Source organism: Ambystoma mexicanum, chromosome 3q, assembly GCF_040938575.1.
Source record: "Ambystoma mexicanum isolate Mex_15411 chromosome 3q, UKY_AmexF1_1, whole genome shotgun sequence".
Taxonomy (NCBI): Eukaryota; Metazoa; Chordata; class Amphibia; order Caudata; family Ambystomatidae; genus Ambystoma; species Ambystoma mexicanum.
The window spans coordinates 1,161,734,835-1,161,757,473 of NC_090926.1; the positions used below are offsets into that span (position 1 = coordinate 1,161,734,835).

General features: G+C 53.3%; 1 protein-coding gene across 1 annotated transcript; it reads right to left on the minus strand.

The window, feature by feature from the left end:
- Positions 1-467: 467 nt before the first annotated feature.
- Positions 468-22,422, minus strand: LOC138447700 (CCN family member 1-like). Its single transcript, XM_069603989.1, has 5 exons — positions 22,169-22,422; positions 15,684-15,897; positions 7,350-7,676; positions 4,610-4,812; positions 468-3,937 (listed from the first exon to the last, which is right to left on the minus strand). The coding sequence occupies exons 1-5, from the start codon at positions 22,217-22,219 to the stop codon at positions 3,635-3,637; spliced, it is 1,098 nt and encodes a 365-aa protein (XP_069460090.1). The 5' UTR covers positions 22,220-22,422; the 3' UTR covers positions 468-3,634.
- Between the last annotated feature and the right edge of the window lie 217 nt (positions 22,423-22,639).

A 22,639-nucleotide genomic window follows, 5' to 3' on the forward strand; every position in this document is an offset into this window, starting at 1 on the left:
ATGGCTGCTTAATTTAAAATCCAGCTTCGTTTGTTGTACATTCTGAAATTGAAGATTTAACTTGACGTTTTGAGCACCTTTCTCAATTCACTTATTTTGAGTAGTCGCTGATGCCCTCACCCACCTTACCTAGACAGAGATCTGCTGCTCCTCAAAGCGAGGTTCAACACTTGATACTCCAAATACGGAAAATAATAACATTATTTTGTGATGTTTGTGTGTACAATTGGGTTTGCAAGTCTATAGACAGGATTTGTTACACTTTAAGGTATTGTACTGAACTAATGCCTTTTAATAGTTACCGGTCTGATAGGTTGGGAACAAGTCGGAAACCCAGTTCGAAGGCCTAGTAAACAAGGACACAATCAACGCTTTACATCCTACACACCAATCTGAGCTATGCATTGGAGTAACTCTCTATACACCCTGAAAAACGGCTTAAATGATTATCAAGACAGGAGAGCGTGTTCAGTAAAATAAATTTATGGTTTAATAATTAAAACTGCAATAGATATTAGATATATTATTTAGAAAACAAAATAAGGCATGATGAACACTACTCGATAAATACTCTTCTGAGCCAACAGGTTTCTAACAGACTGATCAGGGCCGTCAGAGTTACTGCGGAAAAGGATGGGATGGAGGTACGCAGCATGACCTCTAACCTGGGAACTGCGACGTTGTCCATCTCTGCCAAGGTCTCAGTCTTGACTTCCCAGGTGGCAACTTCCCATGAACCCCTCTACTGAATTATGTGCTGGAGCAAATCCATGAGGAGAAGGGTTCGGGAGAGGACGAGACATGTACAATGGTGGGAGGGGATGTGGGAAGGAGTGAGGCCACACAATAGCCCATGATACTCGGATGGGGCAAGAAGTGAGGTCTCATGGTAGCTCATGATGACTGGGAGGTGAGTAGAAGTGAGGTCTCATGGTAGCTCATGATGACTGGAAGGTGAGTAGAAGTGAGTCATTGCAGTAACCCATAATGACTGGGAAGAGGGACGAAGTCACGTCTCATGGTAGCTCATGATGAGTGGGATGGGGAAGAAGCCCGTAATGACTGGGAAGACAGAGGAAGTGAGGTCTCATGGTAGCTCATGATGAGTGGGATGGGGGAAGAAGCCCGTAATGACTGGGAAGACAGAGGAAGTGAGGTCTCATGGTAGCTCATGATAAAAGGAAGGTGGGAAAAATGAGGTTTCAAGGTTGCTCATGATGACTGGCATGGGGAAGAAGTCAGGTGTCATGGTCACTCATAATGACTGGGATGGGGGAAGACATGAGGTCTCATGATAGCTCATGATGACTGTGAGGTGGGAAGAAGTGAGGCCTCATGGTCGCTCATGATGACTGCGATGGGAGATCTCATGGTCGCTCATGATGACTGGGATGGGAGATCTCATGGTCGCTCATGATGACTGCAATGGGAGAAGGGAGGTCTCATGGTCGCTCATGATCACTGGGATGGGAGATCTCACGGTCGCTCATGATGACTAGGATGGGAGATCTCATGGTCGCTCATGATGATTGGGATGGGAGATCTCATGGTCGCTCATGATGACTGGGATGGGAGATCTCATGGTCGCTCATGATGACTGCGATGGGAGAAGGGAGGTCTCATGGTAGCCCACGTGAAGGATGATGAGGGAGGCTCACTGTAATAACAGAGCAAATAGCTGAACATGATAAGCGTTGGCTTCAGCCATGGGACCAACCTTCCCCTTGTACATTCGAAACCCTGCAGAGCCGACTGAGCCCTTCATCCTTCTAATGTAGAACATTGCAGACCATTTATGGGGGTAATAATGATAGCTATAACTGCAACACTTAGAAGCGGATGCAATCCAGCAGGGAGAGCTATACACAACAGGATATTATTATCTTCTGCAGAAGGGCTTTGGAATGGAGGGGAAACAATGGACAGCCATGAAGGGGGGGGGCATTAAGAAATTGGGCTCCTTAACAGTCCATGTGGCAAGAAATGAAGGAAGAAGACTGGATCCAGGGCAGCCAAGGAACGGTAGACGGGCAGAGGTGAAAGACAACATTCACAATCCGGGCTATGAATGTTGGATGAACGAGTGTAATCCTATCAAGTCCAATGGGAAGCGCAAGGTACGAATATGTGATTTGAGCTTTCTTTGGAAGTCCATGCTAGGAGCCAGGGGGGACTTGTGCTTGAAGATAACACTGAATCATGATCGGATTCTGGCTTGAGTCCAAGCTTTCCTTCATGTTTGACCTCAATTCGAGCCTTGCATGGTCCCTCATGGTCGGGCTAGCGTCACTCTGTCCATCACGGCGGATAGAACCCGACTTCCACCACACATTAGCCATCATGGCAGGCTTGAACCGCCCACTCATTCTGGTAGAACTCTCCCTGCACCTAGAGCTTCACACATCATCGTGAAGAACCCCCCTCCCCCCACAGGCTGCAGGTCTTGAAAACAAAGCATCTCCCTTTTCTAGAGCAAGAACACAGGTGTACAATTCTCCCCAAACATCGGCTAACGTATTCAGTCACGGTGTGTTAGAAACCATAGGCCCACGGAACAGACATACTTGAAACAATTAAAAAAAAAGACATTTAAATATTTAGATATACAGCATACAAGTCAGTTTTAGAACGGTGTAGAAAACAACACCATTGGTAAACGAAAAACATTTGGTACAAATGGTAACTAAAAAAACAACGCTCCATAAACGAAGCCATTACTCTGACAGGAGCTCCTGGTGTGAAGCCGAAATTGTGCAAACCTTTCAAGTTCTTTTTCCCTCTCAGGAGACAAACTCTTTAAGAGCGTCACTGTGATGCAACCGCCTGTCCTCTTGTTCCTCTGTGCCTGGGGTGCAAAGGGCGGCATGACTTTTCGTTTGGCCCAAAGAGCTCCAACATCTTTTTCAGATGACTTTATATATAAATATATAACTATATATATAGCAGATTTATAACCGTTGACGTCTGCGTAACTTGAGGAAGGCAACATCCAGACGCGTCATGAGGCGGCGGATTCTAAAATAAAGCAGCCCGGGTAACTTGGGAGAAACCGAGTGTTGACCAGATACAAGACACTGCTTCATTGATAAGTCAGGCAGACAGGTCTTGGACTCAGTGACAGGCCAGGCGTGGTCGGACCATACCAACTTTACATAATGGGCACAACAACAGAATCAGTCCAATGTTAGTATAATCCTGGCACAGTAAACTGTGACAAAGGGTAAATCTTCATCAACGTAATGAACAGCTTACTGAAGTTTTTAGAACAGGGTGGTATTTGTACGCATGTATGAAACACTGAGTCACCTGGGTCAGTCTTCTTGGGTTGGTCTTCCCTGTGCCCACCACAGAATTAGGTAGCCCGTTACCGTCCTGCTTGTGGCCAATCGGTGCTATTCTAAGCACATGGTGCCAAAGTCGACACTCGCTTACGTCTTTGTCCAATGGGGTAGGAGCAATGCGCTAGCAGTTGGGGAAGGCCGTTCAACACCTTTTGGCGCGTTGTTCTTCCTTAAGAACGCCTTTCATCCCAATGCCTTTTGACCCCCTCAAGGGTGCTGCCCGATTCCGTGCGGTCCCATTCCTGGTTGTGGCATTGCCATGTTCAGAGGCAGCCGTCACCTTCCACTGTCTTTCACTCGTTGAACTTGTGCATGTCGCCGTACAGTTGGTAGTGCGGCTGGGAGGCCTCGTTCAGGTGGCCGCAGTCAGCACCACACTTGCAAGACTGGATGGTCATGACGTGCTTGGCGAAGGTGTCTCCATCGTGGCAACGGAAGCGCACGCTGACCGTGCGGGTCTGTTGTGGTACGCAGCAACGACCATCCACGCAGGTGCCACAGAAGTTGGGCTGGTACCGCTGGATGCTCTTGCACCCTGCATAGGTGTAGCGGATTGGCTCACGGGGTTTATGGGTCTTCAGGCACTTCTTGCCCTTCTGTTGGGTGGGAACAAATCATTTTCAAATTAGTCAATTTCATTTAACATTCAATGCGCTCATCTGAATATTCCTAATATCACTCTGATGTGTCTGGCCTGCTATTAGCACCGGCAGCATATACTTAATATAAACCAAAATGGAGGACAAGCTTTTCTTGTGCAACATAAAGGGGATTCCCCTAAAAGGCCTGACCCCGGTAAAGAGGCTGTGTGTCGCAGGGTTCATTCATTGCATGTATTGCTTCTGTGTTGTTCAAATTCTCTGTTTCAGCAAAGTGCATGCTACTAGTGTTTATAGTGCACTTGGTTGCAGAGAAGCTTGCATGGCTGGTGCCAGTTTCTCTGTGTTCAGCATATATTGCGAGGGGGATCTTTGCATTGCACCAGTCTATTTTGCTACTAGTGCAGGAATCGGCAACATGCAGCTCCCCAGACATTTTGGACTACAACTTCAATCATCCCTCACCATTGACTATGTTGGCTAGGCCCAATGGGGGTAGTAGCCCGAAACTCGTGGAGAGGCAAAGGTTGCAGACCTACTAGGGCATGAAGGGAATTAGTGATGCTGGTCTTTTGGGTCGGACATATGCTTCATATCTCACACACTCAGGATTTAGTCCTTCCCTGCCCATGGAAGGGCATGTTTCGCAGGACCCTCCAGCTTCCTCACCTTGAGCTTGGCAAAGTTGGGCTGGCTGCAGGGCCGAATAGTGCACAGGCGAGTTTCCTTCACCAATTTACACTGTGGGTTGTTGTTGGTGACCCGGGTGGACAGTCCCATCCCGCAAGTCTTGGAGCAGGAAGACCATTCCGTCGTCTGGGTGAGACATTTCCGCTCGCCAAGAGTTCGGCTCTCGAAGAGGGGTCTCCAGGCTGCAAAGAAAAAAGCGAAACAACTCCGTTACTGAAGGATTCCCCAGCACAGGAAGCCAATAACTGATTTCAACCCCCGTCCCCAACATGGGATGTTCTAAAACATTCTGTGCTTGAGCCATCAAAGAGATTTGGTTCCTCCGTTATATTAGAAGGAATTCTATAGCAAGCAAATGGCCAAATGACTCGGCGCTGAAGACTGCTGCTTGGCCAATATAACTATCAACAGCGAGCATTATGCTTTTATTAAATGTTATAATCGCCCTGTTCAGAGATGCTCTTAACGTGTGACTCACACCTTCCCACCTCCCAGTGCCAGAAGGAAGCACGCCCTAGAGCTTGGCTGACGGACGGAGGCCAGAGAACAGAGAATTGATTTAATTCAAGCTTGGAAATTCTGAGCAGAGGGACTTATGGCAGAAGAGTTCATGGTTAGACACAAGGAAAAGAATCGCTAACTTTGATGGGTCATCCGCAGCACCTACATCACCGGCTGAGTGGCAGACTGGTCTCCCTGCGTACAATGTTCCTCTCCCTTCATTAGCCACCTCTCGCTCTTCGACCACCTCTTACTCTGCCTTTCAGTCTCTTTCAGAAACTTGCGTGACCCCTTACAACTTCTCACCACCTCCTGTTCCCCTTTTCTCCTGAATCTTAAACCTAGTGCTCTCCCATTCTATCTCTTCCACCTCCCTTTCTGCGTGCGCCGGTGCCCCTTCTACCCACTTTCAAACAACTCTTCCACCATCACTTGTGGTCCCTGCAAAATCCACTGGCTGTATTCAAGTGTATCCCTGTTCCACCATGACTTTCCTGCACCCTCTGCTCACCCGGGTAACCTCTTGCACACCCTTTCTACCTGTCTCATCTCTTTCGGGCTTCCTTTCTTTCTCTCCCAACAGGTGCAGCCTGGTTTTACCTCTTGCACACCCTTTCTACCTGTTACACCTACTTTAGGCTTCCTTTCTTCCTCTCCCATCAGGCGCAGCATGGTTCTACCTGTCACACATCCTTTCTACCTGTCACACCTATTTTGTGCTTCCTTACTTCCTCTCCCATCAGGCACTGCCTGGTTCTACCTCTTGCACACCCTTTCTACCTGTCACACCTCTTTCGGGCTTCCTTTCTTCCTCTCCCATCATGCGCAGCCTGGTTCTACCTCTTGCACACCCTTTCTACCTGTCACACCTCTTTTGGGCTTCCTTTCTTCCTCTCCCATCAGGCTCAGCCTGGTTCTACCTCTTGCACACCCTTTCTACCTGTCACACCTCTTTCGGGCTTCCTTTCTTCCTCTCCCATCATGCGCAGCCTGGTTCTACCTCTTGCACACCCTTTCTACCTGTCACACCTCTTTTGGGCTTCCTTTCTTCCTCTCCCATCAGGCTCAGCCTGGTTCTACCTCTTGCACACCCTTTCTACCTGTCACACCTCTTTTGGGCTTCCTTTCTTCCTCTCCCATCAGGCTCAGCCTGGTTCTACCTCTTGCACACCCTTTCTACCTGTCACACCTCTTTCGGGCTTTCTTTCTTCCTCTCCCATCATGCACAGCCTGGTTCTACCTCTTGCACACCCTTTCTACCTGTCACACCTCTTTTGGGCTTCCTTTCTTCCTCTCCCATCAGGCTCAGCCTGGTTCTACCTCTTGCACACCCTTTCTACCTGTCACACCTCTTTTGGGCTTCCTTTCTTCCTCTCCCATCAGCCGCTGCCTGGTTCTACCTCTTGCACACCCTTTCTACCTGTCACACCTCTTTCGGGCTTCCTTTCTTCCTCTCCCATCAGGCGCTGCTTGGTTCTACCTCTTGCATACCCTTTCTACCTGTCACACCTCTTTCGGGCTTCCTTTCTTCCTCTCCCATCAGGCGCAGCCTGGTTCTACCGCTGTCTCCGCCTCTTGCTCCACTTTGTCTCATGGAGTGCCTCGTGTTGCTTTCTTTCTAACCATTACTCAACCAATAGTTTCAAACATTGAATGCCTCTTAGCTCCTATTCTCAATGCAAGTGACCCACCACATCTTCTGAACAGAATCAGCAGAGAGATCTGTCACTCAACTCTATATTGGTAGCCCAGAAATATTTGTCTATAATTTATGGTATACTGATTGTCTGCGGTATGTAATCCCACTGGCAAGTGTGGCCCAGACACGTGTGTAGTGTGCGACATGGGGACCAGTATGGTAAGTGGGTGTTCAGGGGGTGTTGTGGGCAGACCTGGAAGAACAGAGTAAGGATGGTGGGTGTCCCATTCAAGGTTGCATGGTGGTTGGGAGGAATGGGGGAGTAATGGTGCCCCCTCTGACAACGAGGGGGACAGAGATAGGGACCACTGGCGGGTCTGCACATGACAGATCTGTTAACGCGGTGTAGTTTATTGATGCCACGATAATGACTGAACCTCACGCTCTCGGGCACATTTCTGGGTTTACGGTGTGCATGGAGGACCAAAAGTCTTTAGAAGACAGACGAGAGGGTGGGAAGTGATAAAACAGGAAGTGGTGTTGGTGTACAGGAAGTGACAGGCTGGCATGCATACTCACCAGGCATGTTCTTCCAGTGATTGTCTTTGCCCACATAGATGAGTTCGTTGCTGTTGGCGTTGTTATCCAGCACGTCCTCGACAGTAACCCCTCCAAATTTCTTCACCCCTTTCAGGCACACAAATTTCTTGCAGCACTGGCCAGGCACATTGACCAGGCGCGGGTGGGGGCACTTCAGGGTGTTGAGCGGAAGCTCCTGGGGGCAAAGAGGGGAGCAGCCTACGGCGCCGTCGATGCAGGTGCACTGGTGTTTGCAGCTGGGCTGGAAGTTCTCGCCGTTCTGGTACATGCGTCCATTGTACTCACAGCTCCGGCCCTCTTGCTTGGCTGGAATGAGATAGACGAACAATTCCTTCAGAATGGCTCAGAACGAGCACCAGGCAGTAGTATAACGGCCAGGGGCCGCGTGCAGCCAAGTTTGACTGCTTCACCATAGAGCCTCCCGCCCCAAACTAGGATGTAAATCACTCTACTAGTGCCTGAAAATGTTTGGGAACAGTATAAAATCAATGCAATGTGCTAAACCTACCGCTCACACCTTAATACTGTCTGCACCCATATTAACCCAAAAGGTAGATGTGGATGGGCGGGAAAACACACCGATCAGAGCTGCTGCCATCTCGTCAGCAGTGCAGAGCCTCGGGCGCACCAGAAGAGAGCGCTCTACCCTCTCCCCTACCCCAGTCTTATAGGATGCCGCGCTTGAGACCCTGAATGCCGCGGACTTCCTGCACCGAGCAGCAGCGCTGACCTATGACATCACCCAGCCACCCATTCAGCGCCGGATACCTCCCACAATCCGCTCTCCCGCGGCCGGCCTCGTGCCACCCAATATTGTAGGTAGCCTCTGCTTTCTGCCAGTGACTTGCGTACATTTTCACATTCAGACCAAGATAAACCCGAAGACCTCTTGGATATCAAGTTGTTGTTTCCTGTTTGATGTTGGAAGGTCAAACAGACTATTGCCCAACCAGCACCATCAGAATGCCACACTTCTGTGACTGTGAAGGCACACTTTACCTTTCCATGGGTACAAAATGGGAGCCAACTTTACACAAAATGGCAGAAGGTTTCGAATGAGAAACCATGCCCTTTAACAGTACTGCTACTCCCCCTCCCCCCAACGACTCCCCCTACCAAAAACTAGAAGTCTTGAAAACGTTTAGCACATTTTGTGCCTAATGTTATTCTTTTACTGATGGCCGCTATTTATAACTCGTGTGTTGGCGCCATGAGCGTGGCCTGGGGCCGCGCCCTCCTCTGGGCCTAGAACTTTAACATTTGTTTTGAACGGTTTGGAGACTGGTTCAAGGTCGGGTACGAAGGGTGGGTCGACCATAATGCTTTAGGGTGCTCTGTGAGTTCAAACCTACCCCTTCAGTCCCTCAACACACGGTTGAAGAGAACTAAGGTGAAGGCCCCCTTCGTGCGAGGTCCCATTTCAAAGGCAGGCCGGTGGTCCTGGTTTGGGGCCTGGAATGAACTTGACTTCCTTTCATCTCTATCTGTGCCGCCCGCCCCTCGCGGCCCCCACACCTCCTTCGGTGCCTAGACAGCTGGATGGCACAGCCAATGGGCAGGAGGGGCCAGAGCTTTAAATACCCTCTGGAAAACAGGATGTGTGGCGGGGCGCAGGGCGCTATCAGGTTACAGCACCGCCACTCTCTGGCTCCAATCCTGCGCCCCCACCGGGCGCTATTGACACAGTTGCAAGAAAATAAAAGCACACACCCGCGGCCAGGGCGCGAAATGTTACCCACAAGGCCTGCCGCGGGGGCGAGATATCGCCCTCGGCAGCAGTGCACGCCAGCAGGAGATTTTCTCTTGGCAAATAGCCATCTCTAGGTAACGGGAGGCGGTGGCGGGAAAGTTATCGTGTGTTTCACAGTTTATGACGCAGTTAATTTTCTAGATAGAGCACGTCACAGTGTGTTTACATTATTTGGTATGAAAATACATACAATGCTCTGCTTGGTAAAGGGAGCTGGTGCCTTTAGAGGGGACCCTTGGTTAGAACACTCAGTGATAGCTTCCATGGGCCCCCACGCCCCCAATCATGTTGACAACTTTATGCAGTCATGGCTTTTGCAGCCAATATCCCTTTGCATTTTCCTGCTTGGGTCTCATCTTCCCATTCTCAGTGGGGGTGAGGGGAGGACACATGTGCCAACATATTCCATGTTATTTGGGAGCTGCTCACCCACTAATGGCTTCACTGCGACTTTTTTGGAGAGTAAATGTAATAACGTGCCGGTAATTCTGTTTACCGGTGCGTTACCGCACAGTAAAGTACAAGCTTGCAGGTGGGGACAGGAGCTGGAGGTAAATCATGTGCCTTACAGGCAATAAACCATAGCTCTCAACTCACACGCTTTTGGCGGGTGTCACCCGCCTTGCAAAGAGCTGACTCACCCGCCAAGCCTGCTGCACGCCCATTCATTCCAATGGGCGTCTCACCCGCCAAAAACAAAATCGGGTGATTTCACCCGCCTTTGCAACACAAATGGTTGAGAACTATGCAATAAACACATCTATTACCAACGTCGGTAATACCAGCAAATCCCCTATGGCGTCCAGTGGAATGGGGAATACGGCACTCGTAATCCAGCGGTATGTCGGCCGGACCGAATGCCGGTAACGGTAGTACAGTTTGGTGGTATCTGGGTGGATTTACCACGCAAATAACACCAAACTCATAACGAGGACCACATTTGCATTCTGCAACTTGTCATTGTCTTCCCACGACCACCACTCTAAATTCAGGACTACAAGTACAGGAACGCGATGAAAAAACGCACGCCTGTCCCTAGTGACATTTGGCTCAGTGGCACGAATGGAGCAAAGCTCTGGGAGCCAAGGTGTCATTGTGATACTGCATTGTGGTAATTACACTGTGCAATCTGGCCATTGTTAACATTAGGTTTGCCCACTCACAACAAGAAGCACCTTTCTCCTGGTAGAAATGATAGTTATCCAGTTACAGATTGTTTCTACTAGATCCAGTTATTGACATTCGGTTTTTGTGCTTGTACTAGACAGTTATTGAAAAATGCAATTGATTCCAAATAGAGCCTCAAAACATACCTGTTCCCCACACATAAGCCTACCCTTCCACCTGCCCTGCCACCACTTGTGCATCCTAATCTTCCTTCCTATCCTGAAAATATTTTGTGAGTTTAGTTTCACTTTCCACCTTTTCAAACTCGTTTGGTGCTCTGAGACCCTCTGGGTAGGGCCAGCACTGAACGCAAATTCCAATAAATAAATATGTATTGGAACATATAATTGATCTCTGATGCAGGGGCTGGACTAGGACCCAAAAGCAACACTGGTGCAAACACCCCCCCCCCCCCAGCCCCCTCAATCAGCATTGTGGTGCCCTATACTGGGACAAGCATGTTCAAACGGACCTGCTGTAGTTGATGAATTTCGTTCTGGCTGCTCCATGGCTAAACCCTTAGCTAAAGAGTAGCCCAACCCCCACCCCGTCTCCAGCAGCCTGCCAGACAAAATCCATGTGCCCCAAGCGGGCAAACCACATCTGTCCAATGGCTGCCAGTGCCAGATTACAGAAATGTTCTGCAAAATTTGCCATAGTGCACTAAACATTTGCTCCATGACAAGCGCATTTTTTCCTGGTATAAGCACTCGAGCAAACATTTCCTCAGGGCAAAAAAACAAGCAATTTTGCACCAGGGCAAAGTTGATCCTGATGAAAAAATGCATTGAAAGTGAATGTTTTTTTGGACTAGGACAATGAAAAATTACCAGGAAAAATTGCACTTGTCCCAGTGGAAATGTTTTCTAATATGACCCTGATATCTGTTGCACCCGTGCAAGCTTTGCATTAGTGCTAAAATGGTGCAATGTTTCTCTTGCACCAGTGCAACATTTTTGTAATCTGGCCACCGGTAGGCCACCTCTTCTAGATGTTTGTAATAGTGACATAACGTCAAAAAAGCAAGAGGGTAGAGTGAAATCATTTGTAACTGGTCCTCTGGGTGAAGCGATGTCTGTGCATGGAGCGTGGTCCGGTGATACTCTCTAGAATGTTCTTGAACTTCCTGGGAAGCTGCCGAAGCTTGTACGGGGCCTGCGCCCATGGATTTATAGTCCCAACACCGGATCACGTGATGGTGCAGTGGATTGTCTCGGATCTCACCCCGCCCCCAGCAAAGGGCCCTCGATTTGGCACGCGCTGGGGCGAGGGTGTTGGGAGGAAAGGAACTTGCTGGGGCTGTGAGTGATCGAAATACACCTTCAGCTTCAGAGGCAGGGTGGGGGAGGGGCAGGGGAGTTGCTAAGTCTGGAAAAGACCCGGGGCTAAACTGATGTCAGAACTATTGGGACTGGGGGCTAGCTAGTCTTTTGGCTGTAGCTCCTGAGATTCTATCCGGGGCTACAACCAAAAGATCAGGGGCTATAGCCCCCTTAGCCCCCCCCTAGCAACGCCCCTGGGGAGGGGGCATATTGCACAACTGATCTGGAAACTTCCCCTGTCGTCACTGGACCATAGCAACCATCTGTCCACTTTTAGATCGGTAGAGCTCACGTGCAACTCGTATGACACTCGCCTCCCCGCTCAGGCTGCTGAGCGCCCTCTTGTGGAGACAAATATATGGTTCCACTTCCAACTTTGCCCACTGTTCCGAGGACAGTGGTCCAAGGGCTGAAATCGGGAATCTGGCGATGATTAAGCTGCATAGTTCCCAACATGGCCCATTCCAATCTCTAGGTGTTTATCTAATCCTGTTTTTTTGTTTGCATTCTGGGTTTGGTAGTTCTGATTTTTCCATTATAAAACTTAGACTACAGGTCCAACAATGTGAAAGCAAAAACCAGTACTGGATAAGCACCTACAGATTGGAATGAGTCATGTTGGCAACTATAACGCTTGATCCCGGCCAATCCAACCCGTTCCAAAGCAAGTAACTTTACTGCCCTGGGATACTTTCTGCTCCAGTGAGCCACCTCCATCCTGACCTGAAGCAATGCACCCAACACTGCTCCGCCAATGTACCTCAACCTACAAAACTCTGCATTGTTGGGCATCTGGAAGTCAAAACATCTATGCCATTGCCTTTGAGTACTGACCTACCGTGCCCTTACCTATTCCAGTAGTTGTGCTATCAGCAGCTCTGCAATTGCCCCTCGCTACTGTCTTGCTATACCCTCTACCATTCCAGTACGAGGGTCTCAAACAGCTACACCATTTCCATCCAGTCCTGACTTGCAGTGCCACCTGCTGTGTCAGAACTGGACCACCAAACATCCTAATATTGCCCCTCAATGATGGCATACCAGGCCCTCTTCCATTTACTTACTGGGATCTCTAACAGCTCCTGCTTTGCCCGTTTCTAGAGGTCTGCTGGCCTCTCTGTTACCATTCTAACAGAATATTGAACATGGCCGAAGAGCGTGGGGTCAGTGGTACCCCACACGATCATGATCTCCCATTCACGCCCTGCCCATGCAGGTGGTCTGCTACCAACATTTCAGATTACTGGGCATGGGGTTAGCAATACCCTCCATAAACATGTTTAGTTATTTATTTATTTAGACATTTGTATAGCGCACTGCAGCCCAAAGGCATTGAGGCGCTTTTACATGAAAGTGTTCATAGTCAAGATTACGGTTACAGACTGAAATTACTTAGTTACAATGAGGACGTGTACATAGTGAAGATTGCGGTTACAATATGCGGTTATTTGGTTACAGTGCGGAGAATCAGAGGTGCTCAGTTACAAAGGTACACAATACAGTTAGGTGAATTACAGTGTGCAGTAAGGTTAACAGGTCAAACAAATAGCCTGGGTTTGATGGCTTTGCAGAAGGCTAGGTGAGAATCGATTCTCCTGAGGTGCGTGGGTAGGGTGTTCCAGTGTGTAGCAGCGATGGCTGGGAAGCTGGAGCCACCTTGCACACGCTCTACGGGTTTTGGGCATGGAGATCAAGTTGGTGTAGGTCAACCTGGACGGCCTAGAGGATGTTGGCATGGTTATGCGCTGGGCTAGGTAGGGGGGGTGCAAGATCATTGAGGCATTTGTGCGTGAGGGAGAGGATTTTGAAGATTATTCTCTCCTTAACAGGTAGCTGTTCTTTTCATTCCCATCCCCCGCAAACTAGATGTTTGTCGCCACCCTAACAGAATGTTGAACGCTAGAGCGAAAGCCTGTGTACACGAGACACAGTGCGCGTGGAGCGGACAGACGTACAGCTGGCCGAATAGATTTCCTAAGGCAACAGCTTATTTCCTAAGGCAATGGCTCCCTCTAGCGGTGACAACAGGTGAAGCTTTGCGAATTGGCATTGTCTCTGTATATCCTAAGGCAACAGCTCCCTCTAGCGGTGACAACAGGCGAAGCTATGCAAATTGGCATTGTCTCTATATATCCTAAGGCAACAGCTCCCTCTAGCATTGACAACAAGCAAAGCTTTGCGAATTGGCATTGTCTCTATATATCCTAAGGCAATAGCTCCCTCTAGCGGTGACAACAGGCGAAGCTATGCGAATTGGCATTATCTCTATATATCCTAAGGCAACAGCTCCATCTAGTGGTGACAACAGGTGAAGCTATCCGAATTGGCATCATCTCTATATATCCTAAGGCAACAGCTCCCTCTAGCGGTGACAACAGGCTACTGCATCGGACAAACATACAGGGACAAACATACAACTGGCCTTTTATTATATTGTTAGAGTAGATTAGATAGATCAGATGGCCAATGAGCATGGTGTCAGTGGTAACCTACATAATCGTGAACCCCCCCATGCCGGTCCCTCAGAGGTCTGCCGTATTCATAAGAAAGAACACGGTGTCAGTGGCAATTGGATGAGCAAGGCCTTTTGTCACCACCCCAACTCTGCCCCCAGTATGCTTCAAGAGGCCTGTGCCCAGTATGTTTCCATGATCTTTACTACAGCTAGATATGATTGAGTCATGTACAACGTGCCTGTACACAAGTGTTCCCTAGCTAGCATTCCTTTGATAGCCCTAGACCACGGCCTCCGCTAGGACAGTTTGCCCGCTGTCACCTTATGGGTGCGGACCCCTCCCCCATGGCTTGGCACACTCCTAAGGCTACAGTGCTGGAGGCCACCTTCATAGCCCTGCCGGGTCCATCTTTTAGGCATGGTTGGGCACCACAGACATACATCCACCACCCACATGGTTGGAGGTGGGCATAGCATGGGGTGCCAATGATGGGGTTTCAACAATCCGTTTTAAAGAACTCCCAGATCCCGAGAGGCACGCCGAGACAAAGCCATAAGCCCCAGGACAATCTACAAGTCCTCATCAAGACTAGGGGGCAGGGGATTGGGGGATTGGGCGTAAGATGGCACCTTAAGCAGCTGCTGACAGGGCACTGGCCAATAAGGCAGAACATCACCCTCTGGTGGTGTTCCAGGAGATTGTGCTGTCATTAGGGTGTCGCTCTCCAGCAGGGCTCTCCTGTGCTAAGGCGGCTCTCACGAGCCATGTTAACACGTGCTATTTTCTGTTAATTAATAGTGTTTGCACATACTGTAACAAATGAGCAGAATCAGCAGCACTATTGATCAACCAGTGACCAAAATAACAAAATAAATATCGCCTTTATGCCTGCAGAAGAAACAAGTAATTTGTGTTAATAAGAGTGTGACCATAATCGGACTGGGGCATGACATTGTCTTGGGCACTAATGAAACAGTGCCTGCTGCATCTATGGTGGCGAGCTCGTGGCACTCTGAGGCCTCTGACTATAAGTGTGCCCTGGAAACACAAAGTTAAAAACAGCTGATCGGGGCGAGATGGTTGCCTGGACTTTTCACCTTCTGGACCTCCTGTTCTCCAACACTTAACCTGAAGGGAAGACCCTAGAATCCAAGTTCCTGCCGCCCTGTTTGTGAGGGTGTCCCCCCACAGCACACCAGGCCCAGTGTGGCACCTGACATGCCAAGCTTACTGGGCACACAGTCAAGTCCTGTTTTCTTTTCGCAAAGCATTACGGCCTGCGGCACCAATGAAAACTCATTGTGGCACTTTTGACACTTCCCAGAATGCTCTGCGTGAGAATGGACTAACAATGACCAAACGTGCCCTTAGTGACCAACAGCTCTCCATGGGTTTTGGGTTTCGACTCACGTTAGGCCCCACTATTGAAACACTTGTGTAGAGGCGCGTTATAAATGCCATATCATATCCTATCGACGGGTCTAGGCTTGATAATTATAATGCGAGCTGTGGTCCAAAGGCCAAAGCATGCTGGGAGCAGAAGGTTGCCACCAGTAATCCAATGATCGCTCGCCCGCATGCACCCTCCATGCATGCCCACACTGGCACGGGAACTCACCTCGACAGATGCCCTTGGCAGCCAGGGGGTCGCCGCCCAGGTTGCACTCCAGCCCCTTATGGTGGTCGCAGGGCTGCCTGCGGCTGCAGTCGTCGTTCAGCTGCGCGGCGCAGGTCTTGCAGCAGCCACAGGAATCCAGAACCATGCTGACCCCAGGGGCGCAGCGGGGCGGCTTAGGGGGGCAGACACACTGCCGGGGGCAACCGCAGGAGACCTGGAGGGGAAATGAAGGGAACAGCTGGTTAACAACCAAGAATCGCCCTGGGGGGCGCGTGCTGAAGTGTGCCATCTGTGACAAACGTCTCCCTCCCGAATCGCAGAGACAGAATGTCGACTACATTGAAGCATGCTCAAGGTCACACAACATGTCAGGAGACAGGACTCAAGGCCAACAATGAAAGATTGCAACCCGGAAGTGTTCCTTCTGAGAGTAGCATCCCTTGCATACCCGGCCCTTGTTACAGGGGCATTTCAATTTGGAAAACAAATATGTCTTGCTCCTTTTCTGAGGCTATCCGTTTCCCCCCAAATCCACCACCCCCATCAATATCTTCTCCCCATGCTGTTAAACCCCCCGCCCCGCCGTTCTCCTTATTGTTTCACTTCCCAACGCCACTCTCTATTCTCAACACGTTTCCATGTCCCAGTTCCCCACACAGGAATTCCTATCCCCTGAGTCGGCTTCAGCTTCGCTTAGGCACAAGTCTCCAGGGCTTATGGCGCACAGAGCCACCCGCCATGCGCCTACAGCCACACAGAGCCACTCACCCAGTGCCTTCAGGCACACAGAGCCACCCGCCATGCGCCTACAGGCACACAGAGGCTCTCACCCGGCGCCTACAGGCACACAGAGGCACTCACCCAGTGCCTTCAGGCACACAGAGCCACCGCCATGCGCCTACAGGCACACAGAGCCACTCACCTAGCGCCTACATGTACACAGAGCCACTCACCTAGCGCCTACAGGCACACAGAGGCTCTCACCCTGCGTCTACAGGCACACAGAGGCACTCACCCAGTGCCTTCAGGCACACAGAGGCACTCGCCCAGTGCCTTCAGGCACACAGAGCTACTCATCCAGCGCTTACAAGCATACAGAGCCACTCACCCAGCGCCTACATGTACACAGAGCCACTCACCCAGCGCCTACATGTACACAGAGCCACTCACCAAGCGCTGCAGGTACACAGAGCCACCCAGCTCCTGCAGACACACCGAGCCACTCACCTAGCACCTACAGGCACACAGAGCCACTCACCAGGCGCCTACAAGCACATAGAGCCACTCACCCAGTGCCTTCAGGCACACAGAGCCACCCAGCACCTGCAGACACACCGAGCCACTCACCTAGCACCTACAGGCACACAGAGCCACTCACCAGGCGCCTACAAGCACATAGAGCCACTCACCCAGTGCCTTCAGGCACACAGAGCCACCCAGCACCTGCAGACACACCGAGCCACTCACCCATCGCCTACAGGCACACAGAGCCACTCACCCAGCGCCTACATGTACACAGAGCCACTCACCTAGCGCCTACAGGCACACAGAGGCTCTCACCCTGCGCCTACAGGCACACAGAGGCACTCACCCAGTGCCTTAAGGCACACAGAACCACCCAGCTCTGGTAGACACAGAGCACCCAGTGCCTGCAGACAGACAGAGCCACCTGCCAAGCGCCTGCAGACACACCGAGCCACTCACCTAGCACCTACAGGCACACAGAGCCACTCACCAGGCGCCTACAAGCACATAGAGCCACTCACCCAGTGCCTTCAGGCACACAGAGCCACCCAGCACCTGCAGACACACCGAGCCACTCACCCATCGCCTACAGGCACACAGAGCCATTCACCCAGCGCCTAAAAGCACACAGAGCCACTCACCCAGTGCCTTCAGGCACACAGAGCCACCCAGCTCCGGCAGACACAGAGCACCCAGTGCCTGCAACCAGACAGAGCCACCCGCTAAGCGCCTGCAGGTACACAGAGCCACCCAGCTCCTGCAAACACACTGAGCCACTCACCCATCGCCTACAGGCACACAGCGCCACCCGTCCAGCGCCTGCGAGCACACATCGCCACCCAGCTCCTGCAGACACAGAGCACCTAGCACCCGCAGACACAGAGAGCCACCCACACAGCCCCTGTACACACAAGCACCCAGCATCTGTCGACACACACAGAACAATCAAGTTCCTGCAGACACAGAACACCCAGCGTCTGCAAGCACTCAGAGCCACTGAGACACACACAGCCAGCGCCTGCAGACACACACAGCCAACTAGTGCCTGCAGGCACACAGAGCCACCCAGCTCCTGCAGACACATAGCCTCCAGCTTCTGCAGACACACCCCACGCATGTAAACAGAGAGCCTCCGGCTCCTGCAGACAGAGCACCCCACGCATGTAAACACAGAGCCTCCGGCTCCTGCAGACAGAGCACCCCACGCATGTAAAGACTGAGCCTGCGGCTCCTGCAGACAGAGCACCCCACGCATGTAAACACAGAGCCTGCGGCTCCTGCAGACAGAGCACCCCACGCATGTAAAGACAGAGCCTGCGGCTCCTGCAGACAGAGCACCCCACGCATGTAAACACAGAGCCTGCGGCTCCTGCAGACAGAGCACCCCACGCATGTAAACACAGAGCCTCCGGCTCCTGCAGACAGAGCACCCCACGCATGTAAACACAGAGCCTCCAGCTCCTGCAGACAGAGCACCCCACGCATGTAAACACAGAGCCTCTCAGAGTCTGCAGGCACTCACTCCGCGCCTGTAGACGCGCAGAGCCAACCAGTGCCAGAGCCACCATCTCCTGCAGACATAGAGCACCCAGCACCTGCAGACACAGAGCACCCCGTGCCTGTAGACACAGTGCATCCAGCGCCAGCAGACACAGTGCATCCAGCGCCAGCAGACACAGAACACCCAGTACATGTAGGCACAGAGCAACCTGCACCTGTAGACCCACAGAGCCACCCGGCGCCTGTAGGCAAAGAGAGCCACCCAGCGCCTGCAGATACAGAGCACCCAGCACCTGTAGACACAGAGAGCCACCCAGCTCCTGCGAACACAGAACACACAGTACCTCTAGACACAGTCACCCAGCGCCTGCAGACACAGAACACCCAGTACATGTAGACACAGAAAAGCCAGCTCATGTCGCCACAGAGAGCCTCCCGGCGCCTGTAGGCACAGAGCAGCCAGCTCCTGTAGCCACAGAGAGCCACCAGGCGCCTGTAGACACAGAGTCACCTGGCGCCTGTATGCACAGCCTGTAGGCCCAGCCTATGCCTTTAGGGACAGCCACCCACACAGTGGCACCCAGCTCCTGTAGACACAGAGAGCACCCCATCGCCCGCAGGCACACAGAACACCCCATCTCCTGCAGGCAGACCGAGGCATCCAACGCCTGCAGACACACAGAGCACCCAGCGCCCGCAGACACAGAGCCAGCCAGCGCCTGCAGACACACAGAGCACCCAGCGCCCGCACACACAGGGCCAGCCAGCGCCTGCAGACACACAGAGCACCCAGCGCCCGCAGACACAGGGCCAGCCAGCGCCTGCAGACACACAGAGCACCCAGCGCCCGCAGACACAGGGCCAGCCAGCGCCTGCAGACACACAGAGCACCGGCGCCCGCAGACACAGGGCCAGCCAGCGCCTGCAGACACACAGAGCACCCAGCACCCGCAGACCCAGAGCCAGCCAGCGCCTGCAGACACACAGAGCACCCAGCGCCCACAGACACAGGACCAGCCAACGCCTGCAGACACACAGAGCACCCAGCACCCACAGACACAGGACCAGCCAGCGCCTGCAGACACACAGAGCACCCAGCGCCCACAGACACAGGGCCAGCCAGCACCTGCAGACACACAGAGCACCCAGCGCCTGTGCACACAGGGCCAGCCAGCGCCTGCAGACAGAGCACCCAGCGCCCGCAGACACAGAGCCAGCCAGCGCCTGCAGACACACAGAGCACCCAGCGCCCGCAGACACAGGGCCAGCCAGCGCCTGCAGACACACAGAGCACCGGCGCCCGCAGACAAAGGGCCAGCCAGCGCCTGCAGACACACAGAGCACCCAGCGCCCGCAGACACAGAGCCAGCCAGCACCTGCAGACACACAGAGCACCGGCGCCCGCAGACACAGGGCCAGCCAGCGCCTGCAGACACACAGAGCACCCAGCGCCCGCAGACACAGAGCCAGCCAGCGCCTGCAGACACACAGAGTACCCAGCGCCCGCGCACACAGGGCCAGCCAGCGCCTGCAGACACACAGAGCACCCAGCGCCCGCAGACACAGAGCCAGCCAGCGCCTGCAGACACACAGAGCACCCAGCGCCCGCAGACACAGAGTCAGCCAGCGCCTGCAGACACACAGAGCACCCAGCGCCCGCAGACACAGGGCCAGCCAGCGCCTGCAGACACACAGAGCACCCAGCGCCCGCAGACACAGAGCCAGCCAGCACCTGCAGACACACAGAGCACCCAGCGCCCGCAGACACAGAGCCAGCCAGCGCCTGCAGACACACAGAGCACCCAGCGCCCGCGCACACAGGGCCAGCCAGCGCCTGCAGACACACAGAGCACCCAGCGCCCGCGCACACAGGGCCAGCCAGCGCCTGCAGACACACAGAGCACCCAGCGCCTGCAGACACAGAGCCAGCCAGCGCCTGCAGACACACAGAGCACCCAGCGCCCGCGCACACAGGGCCAGCCAGCGCCTGCAGACACACAGAGCACCCAGCGCCCGCAGACACAGAGCCAGCCAGCGCCTGCAGGCACACAGAACACCCAGCGCCCGCAGACACAGGGCCAGCCAGCGCCTGCAGACACACAGAGCACCCAGCGCCCGCAGACACAGGGCCAGCCAGCGCCTGCAGACACACAGAGCACCCAGCGCCCGCAGACACAGAGCCAGCCAGCGCCTGCAGACACACAGAGCACCCAGCGCCCGCAGACACAGAGTCAGCCAGCGCCTGCAGACACACAGAGCACCCAGCGCCTGCAGACACAGAGCCAGCCAGCGCCTGCAGACACACAGAGCACCCAGCGCCCGCAGACACAGAGCCAGCCAGCGCCTGCAGGCACACAGAGCACCGGCGTCCGCAGACACAGGGCCAGCCAGCGTCTGCAGACACACAGAGCACCCAGCACCCGCAGACACAGAGCCAGCCAGCGCCTGCAGACACACAGAGCACCCAGCGCCCGCAGACACAGAGCCAGCCAGTGCCTGCAGACCCACAGAGCACCCAGCGCCCGCAGACACAGAGCCAGCCAGCGCCTGCAGACACACAGAGCACCCAGCGCCCGCGCACACAGGGCCAGCCAGCGCCTGCAGACACACAGAGCACCCAGCGCCCGCAGACACAGAGCCAGCCAGCGCCTGCAGACACACAGAGCACCCAGCGCCCGCAGACACAGAGCCAGCCAGCGCCTGCAGACACACAGAGCACCCAGCGCCCGCGCACACAGGGCCAGCCAGCGCCTGCAGACACACAGAGCACCCAGCGCCCGCAGACACAGAGCCAGCCAGCGCCTGCAGACACACAGAGCACCCAGCACCCGCCCGCAGACACAGAGCCAGCCAGCGCCTGCAGACACACAGAACACCCAGCGCCCGCAGACACAGGACCAGCCAGCGCCCGCAGACACAGAGCCAGCCAGCGCCTGCAGACACATGGAGCACCGGCGCCTGCAGATACTTCTCTCTCACTCCAATGCCCACCTCATCGTCACCCACGCGTCTCCCGCGCCTCCAGACACATGTATTAATCTCGCCACCCCTCCCCAGGCACATACATGTCACAATCAGTCCCTGACACACGAGGGGCGCGTCTTCAACGTCCTTCCCCACTCACAAACCTCCCCATCACCGCATTCACCTGCAGACACATACACACGCCACCATCACCTCTTGACATACGCAGGTCACCATCACCCCAAACCTATATGTAGCCATCAATAAAAGACGCACGTCCTGCCATTTGCAGACACCACACCATCACCCGCAGGCACACTCGTGTCTTCATCATCCTCATGCACGCGTGCCTACCACCACACACACACACACACACACACACTTCTCCCATGTCCCCAACCCCTCTACCGCCACGGGTTTCCATCACTGCCCTTCTCACACGTCCCTGTCATGTACAGTCACATACGCGCTGTCTCCATCACCTGCAGGTACACACGTGCTGTCTCCATCACCTGCACGCTCACACGCGCTGACTCCACATACGCGTCTCCATCACCTGCACGCGCACACGCGTGCTGTCTCCATCACCTGCAGGCACACGCCCGGTTTCCATCACCTGCACGCGCACACGCGTGCTGTCTCCATCGCCTGCAGGCACACGCGCGGTCCCCATCACCTGCATGTACACACAGGCCTGGCAGAAGGATGCCCCTGCTATGGCACACGGCAACACATGGTAGACAGATTGCGTGAAGGCAAGACTGGCAGACACTCACCAGCGCCGCGCACAAAGCCAGGAGGGGAAGCAGCACCGATAGTGACTCCATGGTGTTTCCCAAAGTGCAGTTGCTGAGCTATGTATTGTTTTTTCCCGGAGGGATAAAATGTCGAATCGTCGATCAAAAAGAGCGAAAAAAAAAGTCTGCTCCACAAATAAACCCAGGGAATAAGCCGAGATCCTGCGCGTGACGCTCTCGAATATCGCGCTCTGGAGTGGAGTTCTCTCTCTGTGCTGTGCAACCTCCCTGCCCTCTATTTATAGGGTGATGGTATGTCTCCGTTCTGCCCCTCCCCCTTGCGGGGCACCGCCCCCTGCCCTGGGCACCACTCCAATGGGCCTGCTCTCCCAGGCCAAAATCACCCCCTGCATCTGTGCAGACATTCCAGGCAGGGGGCGGGGCGGCGGGGCGGGGCCTGCTCAATGGAGCCATTCATAAAATCAAAGAGAAACGAGCACATTCCGGAGG